The following is a 20,220-nucleotide window of genomic DNA, read 5'->3' as shown; positions in this document are numbered from 1 at the left end:
AAGAGGAACAACTCCATGATGGAGCCTCATAACTCCAGCAGTGGAGGAGGAACCTCTGACCCACAGTGAGGAGCTTTCCATCAGCACTTAATCTTAGGAAACAGGAACAGGGAATATTCAGGATAAATGAGATGTAGTGAAGGATGTAATTACTCAACACTTTCCTCATCTTTATCAGGGTAGAGAGAGCAGAGTCTCCAGCACCCAGCTGATTTATTTTCACTATTCAATATCATCAGGAGGGGGAGTGAGAGAGCAGCAAATCCAGCACCCAGCTGTGTGTGTATGAAGAGTGACCAGTCCAAGGATGATCCTCCTGTATTCAGCAGTGGACCTGTGACCTCAGTCCTACGGTGAGTGACACATTACACACTCAGATTCTTTCATAAGTGGGGTGGATGTGTTCCTCCCAGTGTGTGAGGGAGTGAAGTTCCCCCAATAATACAACAATAATACCCCAGTAAACAATGTCACCATTCTACAGGTCAAACTAATAAGAGGGGTTCACCACAGATGTGTTTTAGTTTTAGGAGAAAAGGAGAAAGAGATTCAGCATCATCTACCCACACAAACATTCTCCAACTCTCTCTTACTTGTAACTGATGGCTCGCAATGCCAGCAAGCTGCCACCAGAGGGAATGAGCTGGGAATTAATCAGTGTTCATTAGTCTGATCTCCCACAGGTGGTCGCACCTCTATATAACTAATTCAAACTACTAACTACTATAACTACTTGTTTGTCTTTTGTTCTGAGTTCATTTCCTGCTGTGTTTAGGAACAGGAACAGAGTGTCCTGGGTCTACCACACACATGTAGTGGTTAGAGCTGCATCACCACACTAGTGCAGATGCTGGTTTGATCCTCGGACCAGACAAGTCACTTTGTTTTTTCATCAGAAGGAACTGAGAGTTTTCTCACCCTTAAACTCATCCCATCTGGGGCTTTTCTTCGCTACCCAGCCAGAAACACACACACACACACACACACACACACACACACACACACACACACACACACACACACACACACACACACACACACACTCACACACACACACAAATCCCTGTCAGTCATCCTCAGCCATTCCCCTGCTCTCCATCTCCCACTTATTAGTTAGAAGTTCTAGTTATTCTCCCCTTCACCTGTTGCCATTTCCTCTTCATATTTAACTAAATTTAGCACTTATTGTTTATTGCACTTATCATTGTTTAAGATAGACCTTGTTTATTTTGTACTTCTAGGTATCAGCACTGATCCCTGTATTCTACAGTATTCTAGTTCATTTGTATGTTGGACTCTAAGATACTGTACTGTACTAGGATGTATTCTATGAGTAAATGACAAAGCACTTATTTTAAGTTGCTCTGGACAAGAGTGTCTGCTAAATGCCATAAATGTAAATGCATATGATTGTGTATATTAAAGAGACATGTGTATGCATTTGCTTGTGTGTGTGTGTGTGTGTGTGTGTGTGTGTGTGTGAGAGAGAGATTGTGTGTGTTGAGTTGAAAGTGTGAGGGTTTCTTTTGCTGTTCTCTGCAGTCTGGAATTTTGTGGTCTTATAGAGGAAGGTTGTGCTGCTCTGGCTTCAACTCTGAGATCAAACCCTGCATCACACCTATGAGAGCTGAATCTGAACTACAATGAACCAAGAAAGTCAAGAGTGAAGCAGCTCTCTGCTCTCTTGGAGGATTCACACTGCAAACTGGAGAAACTATAGTGAGTCACTGACTTACTGACACTAAGATTCACACACACATTCACATTATAAGTACTTTTCACTCTCACTGCCCCACAAGACTATATCATGCATAATATAAGAATGTAATACCTGTGCATGACTTGTGTCAGCCTATATATGTACAGATTTCTCTCACAGTAGGCAGCTGGAATCTGAAAGCAGAGGTCTTCTGCATACAGTGCCAATCACAAACACAGAGTACATGTCACTGTATAATGAGATGTGCAAGCCAAACTTGTCTAGTACAGTATTTCCACTTGTGTGCTAGGTACTTACTGTTCTGTTTACGTGATTATGCTGTGTTAAACCAATACTGTTAGTAGCCACCCTTTGATGCTCTCTTCACCAACTTCATGATGTAGCCACCCCATCAGTCTGGAAGAATAAATTCTCACATACTGAGCAGCACTTGTAGGGTGAAGTTTTGAATGACAACTATTTGCTGAGGGGGCTTTTAAAATTAATCAAATAATGTTCTCAGCTCTCTGCCATTCAGTTTGGGTTGACATGATTGTTAATTTGTTAGTTTTTAACATTTTTGTGCTGCTGTTCCTCTAACCCCATGTATCATCAACTCTATGTTTTACCCAGTCAATACCAATAAAATAAATACAAGCAAAAACAAACAAATCTAAGAAAGTGTAAAAATGATTGTATTAAATAGACAGTTGTGATAGTAATGTGATGTTTATTGAGCCCCTGAACAATGGGGAGTGTTTCTAATTTGAACAGACAGGAAAAGCACACAAGCACACACTCCATATTACAGGTACAGTTCAGGTCCTTTCCCAAAGTTCTTCAATGCTGGTTACATGATAGAGTAGTAAGTGTATCATTTGCAGGGGTGCATTCATGTGGATAAGTTATATCAGTATGCAGGGTTTGTTGTGTTTGTCACATGCAGAACTGTGGCACCTCACTCTGGCCCTCCGATTAATTATCTAATCATCACAGTCATCACACACTTGGTGTTTCCCAGAATGAACGACTTCTAAATTAAAACTGCTATGACTTAAATCTGATTTTTGGTCCCTCATGCATTTTTGTTACTGCTGACATTAAAAAAAATAACAGACAAAAACACATGAACAGTTTATTATTGTGTTCCATGTAATAGCAAAGAGCATGTCCCAACATTAAAATAATTTTTAAAAACACAATACCAAATAGTATTTATAAAGAACTGTACGTTAATTACAGGAAATAACAACTCCAGGCTCAATTAGGAATCTCTATATAAGGAATTATTCTGTATATGTAATTCATAGGTTCAACCTTGGTACTCCAAATCCCCTGAGTACTAACACCTCTAGCTCATTCCTCTTTTATCATGGCTTATAAAGTTTATAAACAGTTAACTGTGTAATTGTGCACTACATCTGGTATGTCTGCCAGTTCTGGGTTTAGTTCTCTTTTCCTTTTGCTCCGTTTTGTTTGTGGTTTTTTTTTTTTTTGTAGCCTTCGTTACATTTGTAGTTTCAAAGCACCCCATGATACTACATTTTAACTCAATCACATACTCACACACTCATGGTTAACAATCTGGAAATTCTCCACAAGGTGGGGGTATCAGAGTGGTGCTTCACATTAATGACACAGTGACCACGTTAATAAAAAAAACTCCCCATGCAACAGTACTCTCTATCTCCCCAGGTTATTTATAATAACAGACTGCCTTCTGGTATGAATATTACCAGAAAAAAAGGTTACTAAATCAAGAGTACTCAGCATGGAGAAATTAACTGTTATCCAGTAACAGAAGCTTGTGTTACTGCAAGAGGCAATATTATGTATTTAACATAAAAGAACCAATAATCACATTGCCACTTATAGCTGGTGCTATGACAGAGCTTCTAGACTGAGCTGTGATGGTCTGGCTTGTGTCACTCTGAGCTGTGGTTATCTGGCCTGTGTCACTCTGGTCTCTAATGGTCTGAGATGGTCCAGTTTGATCTGAGTTCACATGAGAGTGAAAAGGTGTCACATTAGGCAGAAAGGAGAACACAGAAGAGAACATGCTCAGTCAACACATCTTCAGTCTTGTCCACAAGACAAGCTTTCAGTTTTTGTTCCTGAGAATAATTACAGCACCATCCTCTCTTACAAACCAAACCACAGAATGTATTGGATGTTGGATATCTGAAATATGTAGACCTTTTCTACAAATGCTAAGCTCTTTTTGTTTTTGGGGAAGAGCTGTATATGTGAAACTTTTTTTTTTACACTGGATGATTCCATTCAATGCTGGAAAAATTCATAATCCTGCTACAAATTGTAAAATGAGAAGGCAATTTTCATTTACAGTATTACAATATTTTCCTCAGCATTACCTTTTAGCCTAATAGCAATGAAGCTAATAGCAATGAAGCTAATATTGTTTAGCCTTTAACAGTGAAGCTATAATGAAGCTAATATTGTCTTTTAATAAATTGTTGAACATTGTTTTATGTTTTAGCAAAGAAAATTTTGCACTCTTGATGTATAGTGATTGTTGACTGTGTGCATTTTGGATATATTTCTGAGCACTTTGGACAAGTCTAGGACACCTAGTGGAATATACTTTGTAGCTACTGAGTAATTTCATGTATTTGCTCAAAGTTATTCACTTTATTTGACAAGACCCTGGTGAAGCAGGAAATGTAGAGCATGGCTGAAATCTCCAGGCTCCAAATATACATTATACAACCCCAAAATAAAAGATGCCTTTTGTTTTTTTGACATTTTCTTCTGTATTACATGAGCTCAAATAGAATCTAAATGAAGGAAAAAATAAGCCTGGATGTGAATGAATGTCTTGGCCAAAGTGTCTATTTCAATTTGAATTCTGAATGGTCATTGTTCTGTGTATACAATTTCAAATAAAATAATGTTTATATAATTTCTGCTGTATATGCGTAAAGCACAGCAAGTTATTCATTTCTAGCCTTGCAGGGTGGTTCTATGAAATGGTAGTAAATAAATAGTAAGAAAATAAATAAAATCCACAGTAAAATGTGAATGTGCATTTTTGGTTTGAATGACTATTTCAGATGGCAAGAAAAGGTTTGTGGGAATATTTTATACCTTGTTCCTTATGTCTTACTTGACCTTTTTAGTAGCAGTTTATGGTGTAAAATGTGGATAATATATCTATACTATTTCATGAAAAACTTTAATCTGTACATATTATCTGCTCATCTGAGAAGGTTTAAGATGGTATAATTTTGTGACAATTCCCCCCTGACAGAGCCTCAGTCAGGTAGCAGCAGCATTCGCATGGCTGCATAGCTTTCCTTTGTTACACATGGTTGTCTGTTTTAGTTCTGGGCCCTACTCAGGTGCATGTTGTGCCTCACTGATGCACCACCTGTATTATTATATTCTTATTATGTCTGCTTTGTTAGTGCAGTTTTGTTTGTTTTAATTTTCATTTGCTTCATTAAATGCTTCAGTTGAAGAATCATGTTTGCTTCCTTCTTTTTCCTGTTCACCCATGACATGCGTAGTTTGTAAGATGGATGATGATAAAATGGACTTTTCCATACAGAACTTTTCACTCACAGCACTCAGTTACCTGTAAGAACTACCAGACGTGGCATCCACACCTGCTTGTCTTCTTTATCCAAAAGACCTATTGTGATTTCTTCAACCTCAGCATCAAGGAACATTTCAAATGTGGGATGATAATTGGGACCATAGTCACGGTCAAATGTTTCATCCTAAGGAAATAAAATGTCAGCTGAATAAATTGAAAAGGGTGTCAACATTGGTCAGCTTAACACAGATGTCTGATGTTTTAATAGTAACTATTTTAGTATTATGCAGTAGGCTTTAATTTACCGGAGGCTGAAAATTATGTTCACACATTGGTCTGTATTTTTCACCAGGAACCAGCTGGCATTTGGAGCTGGTTATAATGTTTCTGAAGTCGATTTGCCGATTCATCACCTTTAGGGCAAGAATAGATAAAAAATATACATTTTCTTCTGAAGAATTCCAAGTAGGACTTAAAATGAATACTCTAGGGGAACTGAAATCAATCATCCTAAGCAAAATGCTGACCAATATAAATCACTTTTGTATCATTCAATTTGAAAGTAGTATGAATTAAATTGTCAGATTACCTCATCAACCGATACATTTCCTGGCAACAAATGTATTTGCAGTTTTTTTCTTCTTTGTCTGTCAGTCATTTCCTTGTACAATAGTAGCACTTGAGCATTAATGCAAGACGAACCAAACAATTTATTAAATAAAAGGCCAAAGAGGGAGAAGCCTTGGATGTCTAGGATAACGTGTGTGTTTGTCACTTGAACTGGCTGTATGAGCTCTACACTGTCAGCAGTAAAATGTGCCACTGCCAGATGAGCCTTACTTTCCTCTGCAAAACAGAAACAAGCAGGACAGACGTTGATGATTTGCCTTCATAAGATGCCAGATGCTCAGTAAACCTGCAGGACACAAACCTCTTTCAGAATATGTATGGGCGCAATCTAATGCCATTAACCAGTATTATTAGTGATGCACCAAAATGAAAATTCTTGGATGAAACCAAAATTGAGCACCCATCGGGTCAAAAAAACCTAAATCGAAACATGTTTGCAGTTTATTTTGTTTGTTTTATTTATTTGCCTTTTTCTTTTTCAGGAAAACATGTATCTGAAAAATATTGCCTGCTACACACTATGCAATGAGGCTAAATATGCTCTATTAGCCTTTGAAATATGAAATCCTCGACAACAGAGAATGGTTGGTCATGTGATGGCAGCAGTGCGGGAGCGAGACGCGATTGTGGTTGAGGAGAGTCTTTATTCTACATAGCATCAGTATAGTGCACACAGCAGCAATCGTACTGAAGAAACAACAATGAAAGCAAAGTCCAAAACGCTGATTGGCGCAGTGACATAGATGCGGACATCAACTTAGGCACAGTAGGGCAGGTGCGGTGTGTGAGCGTGTCAGTGGGCATTTCCATCCCTCTGGGTGCTATAACATGTCATCAATGGCAACAAATTCCATTGTTTTTTTATTAGCTATACTTTAAGCTTTGGCACTGTTATTTGCTAGATTTTTTTCATCTTCTCAAAAAGTACATATTCAAAGAACAAATATTCAACTATTGTGCAGTTTAAGTTGTCAAATTATACTCTATATTACATTCTATTTCACAATGGCACTACCACTGGCATTGGGATGGACATGCGGAGGGGCATTGAAAGGAGAATATAATTTAAAAATAATTTTTAAAAAAGCCTTCACTTTTTTTTTTTTTTTAGCTGTACCACTAGGCACTATGTATAAATTTCTAAATCAAAAATGACCTTACCATACATGATCTCACAGTGTGGGAGATGTAGATGACTGACTGAACCTTGGATGCTGTTGATATCATACAGTGGTCCTATTGGCTGCATATGAGCCAAGCCTTCCATAGGATGGGTATCCCAAGAAACAATTCTGTACATCACCTCCCCTTTCCCTTCCATCTCAAACACAAGATTGGTCAATTTGCACTGGAACTGACCAGCATGAGGGCACATGAATCTGCAGGACAGAAGACAATGAAAAAGTTACAGTAACCTTCTTTTTAGTTAAATGAGGAACACAATAACAGAAGCAGGCACATACCTGTATGAATTACTGCCCTTGACCTCTGAACCCTTTTCAATCACTTCAGGAATAAAACATTCATGATGTGTTAAGAGCTGTGAAGGTGGAAAACAGAGCAATGCATTTACAATAAAACATCTAGAACAAAAACAACTAAATCTTTAACACATGCATATTCATGGTCTACCCACATGATCTATGTCCATATTCCCAGTAAGTGGTGTTCCTGCTTGAGATGAACAAAGCATATGCATCAAGAAGTGTACTTCAGATCAGTTAATTACAGAAACAACTTTATTAGTTCAACCAAAATCAGTTATGATGCATTTTAGACATGTCTTGGTTGTTTTCTAGTGCATCTGACCATCAACCAGCAAATTAAATTGTAATTGTTTGGAAAACTAAATTGCATTCAGATTCATTTCTCTCTTTATGTAAGATAACTGATTTGTTGATCAATTAAAAGCAGTGGTCAATCAGTGAATGAGGCTGGTACCTCATTCACTGATAACCACAGAGTGTGTGCAGGGCTTTACTTGTGCACTAACTGTCTTATGTATGCTGGGCTGTAACAGGTTATATATGTCTACCAGTGTTCAGTATGTTAATGATGAGGTACTGAAACACTATGGGAGAGGTGACGTGTCTACCAGTGCTCAGTGTGTTAATGACGAGGTATTTTGTTCTTTATTGTTTGTATTGTTTCTGTTGAGGTGCTGGATGTCAAACAGAGGAGGATGCCCCCAAACTTTTGAGTCTTGTATCCTCTCAAGGTTTCTTCCTCATGCTGTTAGGGAGATTTCTCACTATTGTCGTGCCTTAACCTTTACAGTTCCTGTATGTAATTGAATCATTTAAAAAATGTGCTCATATCTTCTTCAATAAAGATTTAAGTAGCTAGATCTAGGCAGCTACAATTCTTTTAGACTGTGTAATTATATTAACAGGTGTAAAAACATTGAAGCTGTGCAATAATTTTGAGGTTTATTTATTTTCAGAACTATAACGTGCTGTATCTGAGGGACTGTATGATAACTGCAGGCTGACAGTAGTATATGTAATGTATGTGATGTGCATGTGTGAAAGATGAATATCATGCAGTACTGTCATCGTTCACATACGCACATCACATACACAACTGTCATGTTGTTTAAAGCTGTAATATATATTTTAATGTTGTTTAAAGTTTAATATATTTTCATGCCTAAAGGTGTGACTGGGTTGAATTTACCTGCTGGACTCTTAGCAGTTGAAACTTCACATTTGTCTCCACCTGTGAGAGAAGACATCAGAGTAAAGAGCAGAAAATATAAAACACAAAACCCACTTTATTAACTGTGAGTGAGTCCTGTGTGCAATTTTTGGTTGTGACTGCTATGTTTGAGAAGACCTGCACATTTGTTATTATGCATTTTGTAAGTTATACAGTCTGCGCCAAACACATTGTTCATCATTACTGGACTACATTTGTGATTTGCTCATGTTTAAATTGAGAATGACATCCCTTGTGTCATTGTTACTAATGAACATTTGTTATTCAAAACTTATTGTTTGCAATGTTTGTTTATTAATATACCAGATGATTTTGAGTTTTGCCTCATTCTACTTTGTAAATTAGTTGAGATCACTTATAAAAGAACATTAGGTTCTTTGAATATATGAAGTAAATATGTAAACAGTAAGGGAAAGGGAACTAGAAGAGAATATTGGCCAGCTATTCTACATAGTGGCATAGTGGCTGTAACACTGACACACAGACTTCCTCAACAGTGCAAGACATTTATTAACATTACACAGACGACAAAGGTGGCACTCACATACAACATCTATGGTGAACATCATAACACGAACATTTGACCCACTAACATATACACATGAAATGGTGATAATGGTGATTATGGCTACAGCGATGTTTACATATATCGATAGTTACACAAAAGTAGCGACATAGCTACATAGTTACAATGACCAACAAGGGTGCAGACACAGACAAGTGTTTAAATAGACAAACTAACACACAACATTAAACCCTGTGCATGTGTGTGCAAGCCCAGGGGGCGTGGTTACAAAACAGTACACTTGTGAATCTGCACACGGCACATGTGACTTGTGGGGGGAGGAGCCTTAGTGACAGTAGCATTTGGCTCTGATTCTACATTCTGTTCAAGTGCAACATTATAGTCCTTTTCTTACAGAGGGAAGTGTATCTCTCTCTCTGGTCAGGAGTGTGGTGTCCCCGTTTCATCCTCAGAGACACTGGAGCTGCTCAGTCTTTTCTTTTAGAGGGAGTGTTACGTCTGTCTGACCAAACAGCTACAGGACATCAAGTGTTGGTGAGGGGTGTCAACATGGGCTTTACTGAGGTGCCTTCACTCCTCTCTTCTGACTGTGTAACTGACAGTTGTGGTGGGTGTGTGCCCATCACTTCCAGTGCCTGCTGACACTGTTATTGTATATGATGATTTGGCTGGAGGTTATATGTGGAGAACTTCTACTGTAGTGTCTTCTACAGTCTTATTACATAGAGTTTGACTGTGACTGGGAAGGATTAATAGCCATTTTAGTGGATAAGTGGTCTAATGTTAGCCCCCCTGAGGATGTATTGGACTGTGGGTTTGGGTTTAGGTTCATTTAGTAGACAAGGGGTACTAGATTGTGATAACTCTGCAGACCGAAGGAGTTCCCAATGTAAAATACAGGAGTTTTAGGATAATGTAGTTGCTGATACAGTGTTTATTCAATGGGACAGCTAAGTCTTGGTGTTTTAGGATAATGTGGTTGCTGTTACAGTGTTTATTCAGTGGGGCAGCTAAGCTTTGGTGTTTTAGGATAATGTGGTAGCTGATACAGTGTTTATTCAGTGGGACAGCTAAGTCTTGGTGTTTTAGGATAATGTGATTGCTGTTACAGTGTTTATTCAGTGGGGCAGCTAAGCTTTGGTGTTTTAGGATAATGTGGTAGCTGATACAGTGTTTATTTAATAGGACAGCTAAGTCTTGGTGTTTTAGGATAATGTGGTAGCTGATACAGTGTTTATTCAATGGGACAGGTAAGCTTTGGTGTTTTAGCATAAGGGGTAGCTGATGCCTTTTCTAAGATTTGTGTTACACCACTTTCTTCCTTCTGTTTATTTTCTTCATCTAGGTATCCTAGACATCCTTATAGGTGGCTTTAATCAGATTTATATTGCATTCTTGAAATGAGCTGGCCATAAAAATACATACAAGTCAGTGTGAAGGTGTCTGAGATGTCATTTTGATGGCCGAAACTGATTTAGTGTTTAGTTTTTATGCTCCATTACCGTAAGGTTTATAGTGTCCAGTGAAGAAAGTAACAGGGCCTTGAAACACTTTTCCATGTAGAACAGGTGCACTGACAGCTCCTCCAGTTTGAGCTGTGATATTCTGGCATGGTCCAGTTTGAGCTGTGATGTTCTGGCCTGGTCCAGTTTGACCTCCCACAGCTGCTTCTGGTTAACACCACACAGCACAGAATCCATCATCACACACTGCATTACAACATGGTAGTTTGGCTGCACCTTTGAGAACAGGAAGACCCTCTAGCACATAATCAAACCCACAGGGTCACGGGCTGAAGGCTTCCACACTGGAAGCTCTCTACAAAACCCGCAGCATTACACAAAGCCATGAACATCCACAGAGGCTCAAGCCACAACAACCACAGTGTTTTCTCACCTCTGCCAATTAGCAAGTGCTGCAGTGCCCCATACACCCACAAGACCAGACTGAAGAACAGTTTATACCCCAGTACTGTTCCACTGAAGAACAGTTTCTTTGCTTTGTGCCCTTTTCATATTGAGAATAAAGACCTCAGCACACAGGGCAATAAAGACACTTTGCCTCAGCACACAGGGCAATAAAGACACCTGACCTCAGCACACAGGGCAATAAAGACACTTGACCTCAGCACACAGGGCAATAAAGACTCTTGACCTCAGCATACAGGGTAATAAAGACTCTTGACCTCAGCACACAGGGTAATAAAGACACCTGACCTCAGCATACAGGGTAATAAAGACTCTTGACCTCAGCACACAGGGTAATAAAGACACCTGACCTCAGCACACAGGGTAATAAAGACTCTTGACCTCAGCACACAGGGTAATAAAGACTCTTGACCTCAGCACACAGGGTAATAAAGACTCTTGACCTCAGCACACTGAGTAATAAAGACTCTTGACCTCAGCACACAGGGTAATAAAGACTCTTCACCTCAGCATACAGGGTAATAAAGACTCTTGACCTCAGCACACAGGGTAATAAAGACTCTTGACCTCAGCACACAGGGTAATAAAGACTCTTGACCTCACCACTCACGTCTCCCTCCCTCCCTGACCTTGTCACTGGCTGTGCTGTGTGTATAAATTAACTAAGCATTGTTTTCCACTACATTCTTTGTCTATTGAGTTCACTAACAAAACAAAACCAAACGCTATCAGCATATAAAAGCCTGAAATAGTGAGTTTAAAAAGTGAACATGATTTCACCTGCTTTATTTTCACTGTGTTTGATTCTCAGGGTCTCAGCCAGTCGGTTGTAGTTCATCTTCTTCAGGATGTCCAGTGTGATCATCACAGCTCCATCTGGGTCATATTTCTGCACCATGTTGTCCACAGTATCAAGTCTGTCTGTATTCTCCAGCTGAAACTTTGGGATGCGTTTGTCATCTTCTACACTGTTGGTCAGATGCCACTGGAACTTCTTCAGGTCCTCTATCTTCAGCTCCTCTAGAATGTCCAGCAGTAGTTTTGAAATGTTGTCCATCCTGAATCCAGACAACAGACTCCAGATTACTGAAGGTTCACAAACATGTTCAATGGTTTATGTTTACAGTGCAGGAATAGACAGAGGAGTGAATGTGAGTGTGCTGGGTGAAGTGTGCTGTGTGAGTGATGTAGTGAGGAGTGAATGTGTGTGTTGGGTGAAGTGTGCTGTGTGAGTGATGTAGAGAGGCGTGAACATAGGGAAAAGATTATCATTTATTACCGATTAATTACCAAATTAAATTAGTTTATATTTTGTGCAGGGACCGAATGCCATTGTTTAAAATATACTTGCCATTATATCCAACTTAATGAATAAATGTGAAGTTTACTGATTAATGAATAAAACAAATATTTAGCAGACTTGCGGACAAATGAAAAGGGAAAGAGGGAAGAAAGAAAAAAGAAAAAATTTAAATAAGATTTGTGACGTCTGCCAGAGTGCCGCAGGGTGTGGACGCACAGACTCCCTCGATCTTTGTACATTTAATGACATTAAACATTTAAGAGAAGGGTGGCACTCACACATAACATTAACAGCGAACATAAATACACTTAACGCTAAGGATAACATAGGCTATACAGACAATAACGTGGGCTACACAGACATGGATACTAACAAACAATGACCTACGCTAAGGCACTGATGGTGGTTTAAATAGGCAAACAAACACTCAACGTTAAACCCCATACAGGTGCGTGCCATCACGGGGGTGTGGCTACAAACAAGAGTGAACCCCCCCGCACGTGGCAGGCCGTACCACGTGACTGGGGGGGGGGGGAGCGTCCCGTGATGAGATGAGCAGAGAAGAATGATTTAATAAAGTGGATTGAGTAAGCAAGTGACCCAGACCTACACACACACAAAACTTAGTTAAAGCTAACTAGCCAAGAGGCTACTGTGGCTAAATTAATTAATTAGTGAAAATTGAGTAAAAATGTCTGAAATGGAAGAACACCTATCTGGGGAATCCTAACGGGAACTTAGACCTGAGGTTACTATCTGAGCTAACAGGGGAGAAAAATAAATCAGTACAGAATGATCTATGTGAATGATGGCTCATGGTTGGCACCCAGAGCGTATCCTGTGAATGAAGTAGATGATCTTGTGTTTCGAGATCAGTGAAGGGTCAGATGATCACTCTGCTCAGGGAGAGTTTGCAGAGCTTCGGAGTGGCTGAATTCTGGATGAATTTACACCACACATATTTCCCAACTTTTCTCTGCACTGTCAGTGACCCTAGCTCATCACCCAAGTTTTTCCGAGATGGCAAAATGGGGTGGGCCGAATCTTTTGAACAGCCCTGAACTTCACCAGAGTTCCTGAGATTTAGGAAAGGTATTTCAGGAAGCACACAAGTTTGTAGCCGGGTGATGTAGACCGTTTTAAACCTAAGGCTGGCAGTTGGCTAAATTAAAACTAATTATGGTTGGCCAAACAGAACAAATCCTAATTCTACCAACAGCAAAAAGAAGATGATTAAGTTGACGGCATAGTGAAGAGCAAATGAAATGAGTTTAGATAGATTTGCAGACTGGGTCTAAGACAAACATATAAAATAAAACACTATTATAATTATGTAATTCTTCTCATGAGAGGTGCAGCCTTTAAGTTACTTCTTGTAGAGTTTGAACTGACTGTCCAATACTGAGAATTGATTTTTAACTACTGATCTCGGGGGCAGCGTGGAAGGAATGGCTCAACAGCTCTGTTCATGCATATTCAGTTTCTTTGTCTCAGTCTCAGGTTTTGATTCAGTCAGGCATTTATCTCGAGTTAGCTTACAAGACACAATTAATTCAATATAGTAAAAAGGAAAGAAAGGGGAAAATAAACAATTGGAACACATATTGATATATTGCTACATGGGGTTGGGTGGTAATCGTCTTGTCATGGTATGCTCTCCTTCCCTCTGATCATGTGGTATGGCCCACCGCATGCAGTGGGCTCACTGTTAACTGTTCATGGTGACTTGTTTGTAACCACACCCCCTTTTAGCACACACCTGCACCCAGTTCTTGGTTTCGTTTATGTATGTATTTAAATGCCTGTTTGTGTGTAGTTTGCAGTCGGTCATTGTTCATGTTAAATGTTAGGTGTGTTCACAGTAGATGTTCATGGTGTACTGGATGTTACGTGTGAATGCCGTTAACGTGTGTTGTTTATCTTTTGTTTTTTACGTTAATAAATGTGTGTCTCCGCCGAGAGAGGTCTGTGCGCCCTGCTCCTTGCCCTGCGGCACTCGGGCCGTCACATGTCATTTAAGCCATAATAGGTGGGAACAATTTTATCACACTAATTTCACCTGAGCACTTAGTCCACATCTTTCTAAATGAAAAGAAAAAGTTCTTACCACCAATATAAAGCTCATAACTATATATAGGAAAATTTTTTGTGGACATTTTTCATTAAGAGAAAGCATGATTGTTACACAAATATTACAACTGTTCTCATATTAATAGATCAAATAGTCTTCCTCTGTCTATTATACTTGAAATGAAGAGGTAATCACATAATAGCAAGTATAAAGGTTAATATGTAAATACAGCAATGACAGGTTAATTCATAGGTAAACTGCATTCACCATACTGGAACTCCGTCTCTGCTCGTGCTCAGAGCCTTTCAAAGACAGGGAAAGTTAACATACATTTATAAAGAGGGACTCAGAACAGTTAAGGTTGAAGAACCTGTTACAGTCACTAAGGGGCACTGTGGATTCATAGTCCACACAATCAAATATCTTGTTGGATTCATGAGAATTAATAAAGAATATTTTCCTTATTTGAGTTTGGTTTTGTTGTAATGCTTCCGCGTGAACACTTTGTACAGGAAAGGTTAAAATCCAGTATTCCAGGAAAGTCTTGCAGATCTAGGCATTCTGGCATGTGAATCTGACCTTAAGTTTATATGACTGGTTTTCTGAATCTGGCTGTATGGTTGGTTTTATGAATCTTACTGAAGGTCATAATTAATAATTATGATTAATGAATAATATGAATTATGAATAATCATAATTAAGGTCATAATCCTAATCTTTGGCCACTGACACAGAGTTTAACTGGATAATCAACCAATATCTTTAGCCAATGACAATGTTTAACTGGATAAGTATATTATACAGAAAAACAAAAGTAAATAATACATAATTCTTCCATCACTTCTGGGCCTTTAGAACAGAAGCAACCTGACAACGATCTCCACAGTGACCACTTTTACTAACAACTTGATGATTCTATTCTGTGAAACAACAAAGTCTGAACTACTTTGGCTAGATATTATTCTGCTGGGTTATGCCAGGTTATCAATACATATGATCAATAAATATTTCAGAGAAATCACCACAATAAACAAATAAACAAATGATGTTTCTGTTTTCTGTTGTATTCTGTAAGGTATTTCAAATTCTTGTTATTTCAGTTTCATGTGTAAATCATGACATTTAGAAAGATAATTTATTAACAAAAGGCCAATATGTTTACTGGGATAAATAACCACATGGATTGTGTGTGTTCACATGTACTCTGTAGGTTTGTGTGGGTTCACATGTACTGTGTAGGGTTGTGTGGGTTCACATGTACTCTGTAGGGTTGTGTGGGTTCACATGTACTCTGTAGGGTTGTCTGGGTTCACATGTACTCTGTAGGGTTGTCTGGGTTCACATGTACTCTGTAGGGTTGTCTGGGTTCACATGTACTCTGTAGGGTTGTGTGGGTTCACATGTACTCTGTAGTCTATTAAGTGCAGACCTATTTAATGAACTGTCTGTGTGGAACAGGTTTCATATACAGCAGAAGGAAGTGTTGTGAATGTAGATAATTATGATTATGGATAATGAAGATCAATAAAGTAAAATAAAGGAACAATTTATATATTTATTATTATTTATATTTATATTATAAAATATTAGTTCTTCTGCTGTTTTGGGGGCTTCTTCTCTTCCCAAATTACCTCCTCAGTCTTGGAAAAGATTCATTCACAGTGAACACTTGTTGCTGGCATGCACAGGTGTTTTTACCATTAAATAAATGTGTGGATATACAGCACATCACTCCTGTCAGTAAACCAGAGGATCTCTCTCTACATACACTTTCTATATATTAATGTCACTATATCTATCCTACCTACTGCTCACTGGCTGTCTCTCACTAGCCTATCAGTCAATATGTCCTATCAATAACCTTCTATCTAGACAACACTGAATCTCTCCATCTCTCAAATTCTCTATTCTCACAAAATCCTCAAAATTGGGGTGTGTTTTCTTAACTTATAAGCATTCATAGAGTTTGTGACTGAGACAGATGTGTGATCAGGTTTGTTTCAGACACTGTCAGTCAAAGACAGGAGCGGCAGGTTCTGTATCACACCTGTAGAAACACAAGCTTCGTTTAGCCGTGGTCACGTGACATGGCCGTTTTGAGCCACACTTCGGATCAGTGTTTCAAAACGCTATAACTATAACTATACAGGGAACCTGAAGGATCTGGACAACACTACAAAATGGGTGAAACTGAACAGAAAACTAACTGTAAACTACAAACAAAAACAGACGCCGCAGCAGCAACTTTACGTTTAAGGCCAGAGGAGTTTCAACTGGGACCATTTTACAACGTTTACAATAACTGACAACGTATAACTGACCCCGTTAAATGATTTTTTTTTAATATAACTATGCGATCGTACTTAGCGTTAGCCAATTTATTGACCTTCATTTTAGTTGCGTATCGTTAATTTAACCAGGTCTTTAATCTTTACATTTAATCCACGTTTGGGTGGACCTACGATTTAAACACATAACTATGTACTTACGAAACACGTCGACATCGCATTTCATCAAACACAATGAACTTACCGTGAATTTTTTTAAACGCTCGTATCTCAATCCGCCCGACTTTCAATAACAGCGACAGTTCAGAAAATACATTCGTTTTCTTGAGAAGGGCGAGACTACAGGAACACCAGTGGTAGTAAGTGGAGGGCGGGTTAATGGCAATCATTTTCGTCTGAAGCCAATTACACAACCGATTTCTTATGTCAGTCATTTTTATTAAGCCAATCAGCATCCAACGTTAGCTGTCCATCATGTTTTTTGTTTTTTTTGCATCCAATCATAGACTAGACAGTCTATACAGCCAATGGATTCACGGTCCCTTCTACACGGACTTGTTTTGCGGCTGCGCTGAGAGTAAATCGCCACTATGTCGGAACGTTGAAACACTTCGGAAGTTTATATACCGCTTTATTTGTAGAGCTAATTTACAGATGATTATAATTTAGACAGATAATCAGTGTGTGGACGTCCATAGCATGTTGTGTATATGTCAAATAAAGAAGCTTCTTAATGGCTGAATGCTGGACATGTGTGTGTGTGTGTGTGTTTATTTCAAGTTGTGGAAAAATATTCGCTTATCTGTATTTGGTACATCATAAAACTACATGGCTTACTTAATAATACCACATTTAAAGAAAAAATTCACACCAAACGTAAAACCTCAAATTGGTAGTTGTACTTTTGCACAAATTTAAATCATATTTAAATCACATTAGATACAATCACATTAAATAACATTAATACATAATACTCTACATTGTAAGACAAATAAGTCCTAAATAAGCAGATTATTTTGTATAATAAACACAGAACACTGAACACAGTAAAAGCAGTAAATGTGTATTAGTATTGCTGGTTACATGAAAGTTGAAATATACATTTTATGTTAAATAAATGCTATGCAGAGGAGATAAAGATACAAGACAACAGTAAGAATAAATAACAGCTTGATCACTGGCAGTGCTCTTACATTAGAAGTAGGAACCAAACACAGGTTCCTCATCCTATGAAAACTGTATTAATATATTAAGTGAGCTATCTATGAGTGAGCTATGAGGTGTCCTTTCTAGCTGTCCACAGCCAGATTCCATTGAGATGACTTCCAGCCTCACTACAGAGTGTAATTAACAACTACTCAGAAATCATTTTTCTCCACACCTTTACCTGTTATCACCATGGCAGCTTCTGTTACTATGGCAAAACTTGAGCAGAAAAAAACTAGATAGCTTGTATTTATGTCTTTTTCTTTTTTTATTCCAAGAACTAAACCCCCTGGTTAGTCCTGGTTCACGTGTCCAAAATCTAAACCCCCCCGTTAGTGTTATGTATCCAGAAGGAACGAGGCAAGAGGCAGAATGCAAATGCAGAAGGTGGTTTACTGAATGAGGGTAACAAAAACACAGAGGGCTAAATAAACAGAGGCAAGGGGAAAACACTGAAGCAAAATAACACATGAACTGAGCAAACAGAAAGGCAAGCACGACAACAGTATAGCAACCATAATTTACAGAACAAACATAACTTACCAAAATAACCAACAACATAGGAGATGAAACACAGGGCTTAAATAACCAAAACAATTAAGGACTAACCAGATTCAGGTGAACATATGAACAGGGAAAACCAAAACAAGGACTGGAAATGAGGAACAGACGAGGGCTGGAGAAAACTAAACCAAGGAATGGAACAGGGAAGCAAAGGAAAATGGACACGACAGGGAAACTCTAGAAACAGGCATGTCAGGAGGGTGGCCAGTTGTTACAGAACTCCTCACTAAAGCACACAATACCAGGGCATGCAAAAACAGAACACAGGACTAGGACGAGACACTGGCAAGCGGAACGGGCAAGATGTGGAGCAGGGACAAGACCCAGACAAGACGCAAGACCAGACAGAAACAGGAGACTCAACAGGAGCAGACAAGGGGGTGGATACAAAAACCTGGGGAAAAGGAGTGGACGGAAACCGAGGGAACAGGACAAGAACTAGAAATAGATGTAGGAACAGAGGCAGAAGTTCAGGTAAGACAGAGAGCAGGAACAAAAGTGCTACATGAGGCAGAGACAGGACCAATAGGCGGAGCTAGAGATGATGAGGCAGGACAGGAAACAGATGGAGGGACATGGAGTAAACAAAGAAGTAGAAGGGGCAGGACTACAGACAGGAATTGTGGCATGACCAGGGGCATGTATGGGATTCTAGGCTAAACCCTGGACAGGTACAGGAGTCAGGGCAGATCGAGGGACAGAATTAGGATGGGGAAAGGGAGTAGGACCGGCAATGTGGCTGGAATAGGAGGCGGGTACAGAGTTGGGAGAGGAGAAGAGAGGAGACACATTTGTCCGAGGTGTAGCTGTGGGAACGGGGACAGAAACAGAAGCAAAGACAGAGTTAAGTATGTGCAACACAACTGAGAGGCACAGGAACAAAATAAACAACAGGCATGGTTACAGGTACTGGGACGGGCAACATAAACAGGCATGGATGTATGGACAGGAACTCAGTCAAAACCAGGAACAGGAGTAGGCAAAACAGGAACAAAGGAAACAGTAGAAGCAGAGTCTGGGGCAGTAATGGGGGCTGGCATGACAGCCTCAGGGCGCAAAGGAATTAAAGAGGAAGCACCAGGCATAGACAAAGGATTCGTATGGGTCTGGGAGGTGGACGGAGAGGCCTTAAGGGTCATTGGCTTGCTGTGATGTGTAGCCAAAGGAGTCCTAAGCATCTCAGGGGCCCTACCTGCAGCAGCTATTGGGGCCACAGGGGAGTCTAGAGGAGCATCCATGGGGACAGACCTAGTACGAGGTGCAGGGACAGGCCTGGCACGTGGCGTGGAGATAGGCAGAGTTGCCTCATCCACTCCAGGAACAGGAACTGACAGAGCGATGATCTCCATGCCAGAAACAGGGACTGGCAGAGCCATGTCCTCTACTCCAGGAACAGAGTCCGGCTCGGGGTCCAGCAGTACAGCGATTGTGGTTGGCAGGTCCCGACCTGCAGCTGTCGCAAACAATGGGCCAGGAAGGACCAGGGGACCAGCTACTTCAGTCAATGACAGGCCCAGGAAGTCCACGGACCCAGCTACGCTGGTCAGCAACGCTGCAGGGAGGTCCAGAGGCGTGGCCTCGGTGGTCATCAACACTGCAGGGAGGTCCAGAGGTGCGGCTTTGATGGTCAGCGGTGCTGCAGTGGGGTCCGGGGGCAGAGCTTCTGGGTTCAGTGGAGCTGCAGGCAGGTCTGGGGGTACAGCTGTGGTGGTCAGCGGCGGGTCTGGGGGC

The 20,220-nt window shown here is 39.9% G+C and overlaps 1 protein-coding gene and 1 long non-coding RNA gene across 3 annotated transcripts; one reads left to right on the top strand and one right to left on the bottom strand.

The window, feature by feature from the left end:
- The first annotated feature begins 35 nt into the window (after window positions 1–35).
- Window positions 36–2,783, top strand: LOC113568094. Of its 2 annotated transcripts, none has more exons than XR_004776040.1 (3): window positions 36–65; window positions 240–353; window positions 1,566–2,783. It is a non-coding gene; the product is annotated as an uncharacterized LOC113568094 (long non-coding RNA). The 2 variants fall into 2 exon arrangements; XR_004776039.1 differs by having other exon boundaries at window positions 1,543–2,783.
- Window positions 2,784–5,406: 2,623 nt separating this feature from the next.
- On the bottom strand, window positions 5,407–17,033 carry LOC118241455 (the record flags this gene model as incomplete). Its single annotated transcript, XM_035526482.1, has 10 exons — window positions 16,964–17,033; window positions 11,838–12,115; window positions 10,632–10,799; window positions 8,562–8,603; window positions 7,522–7,559; window positions 7,349–7,425; window positions 7,047–7,264; window positions 5,845–6,101; window positions 5,561–5,668; window positions 5,407–5,439 (listed from the first exon to the last, which is right to left on the bottom strand). Coding segments are annotated over exons 2-10 (1,218 nt in total), but the record flags the coding sequence as incomplete, so codon positions are not given.
- Window positions 17,034–20,220: the final 3,187 nt, after the last annotated feature.

The sequence above is a fragment of the Electrophorus electricus genome, chromosome 5, assembly GCF_013358815.1.
Source record: "Electrophorus electricus isolate fEleEle1 chromosome 5, fEleEle1.pri, whole genome shotgun sequence".
Classification (NCBI taxonomy): domain Eukaryota; kingdom Metazoa; phylum Chordata; class Actinopteri; order Gymnotiformes; family Gymnotidae; genus Electrophorus; species Electrophorus electricus.
This window is presented reverse-complemented; position numbering and strand designations above follow the sequence as displayed.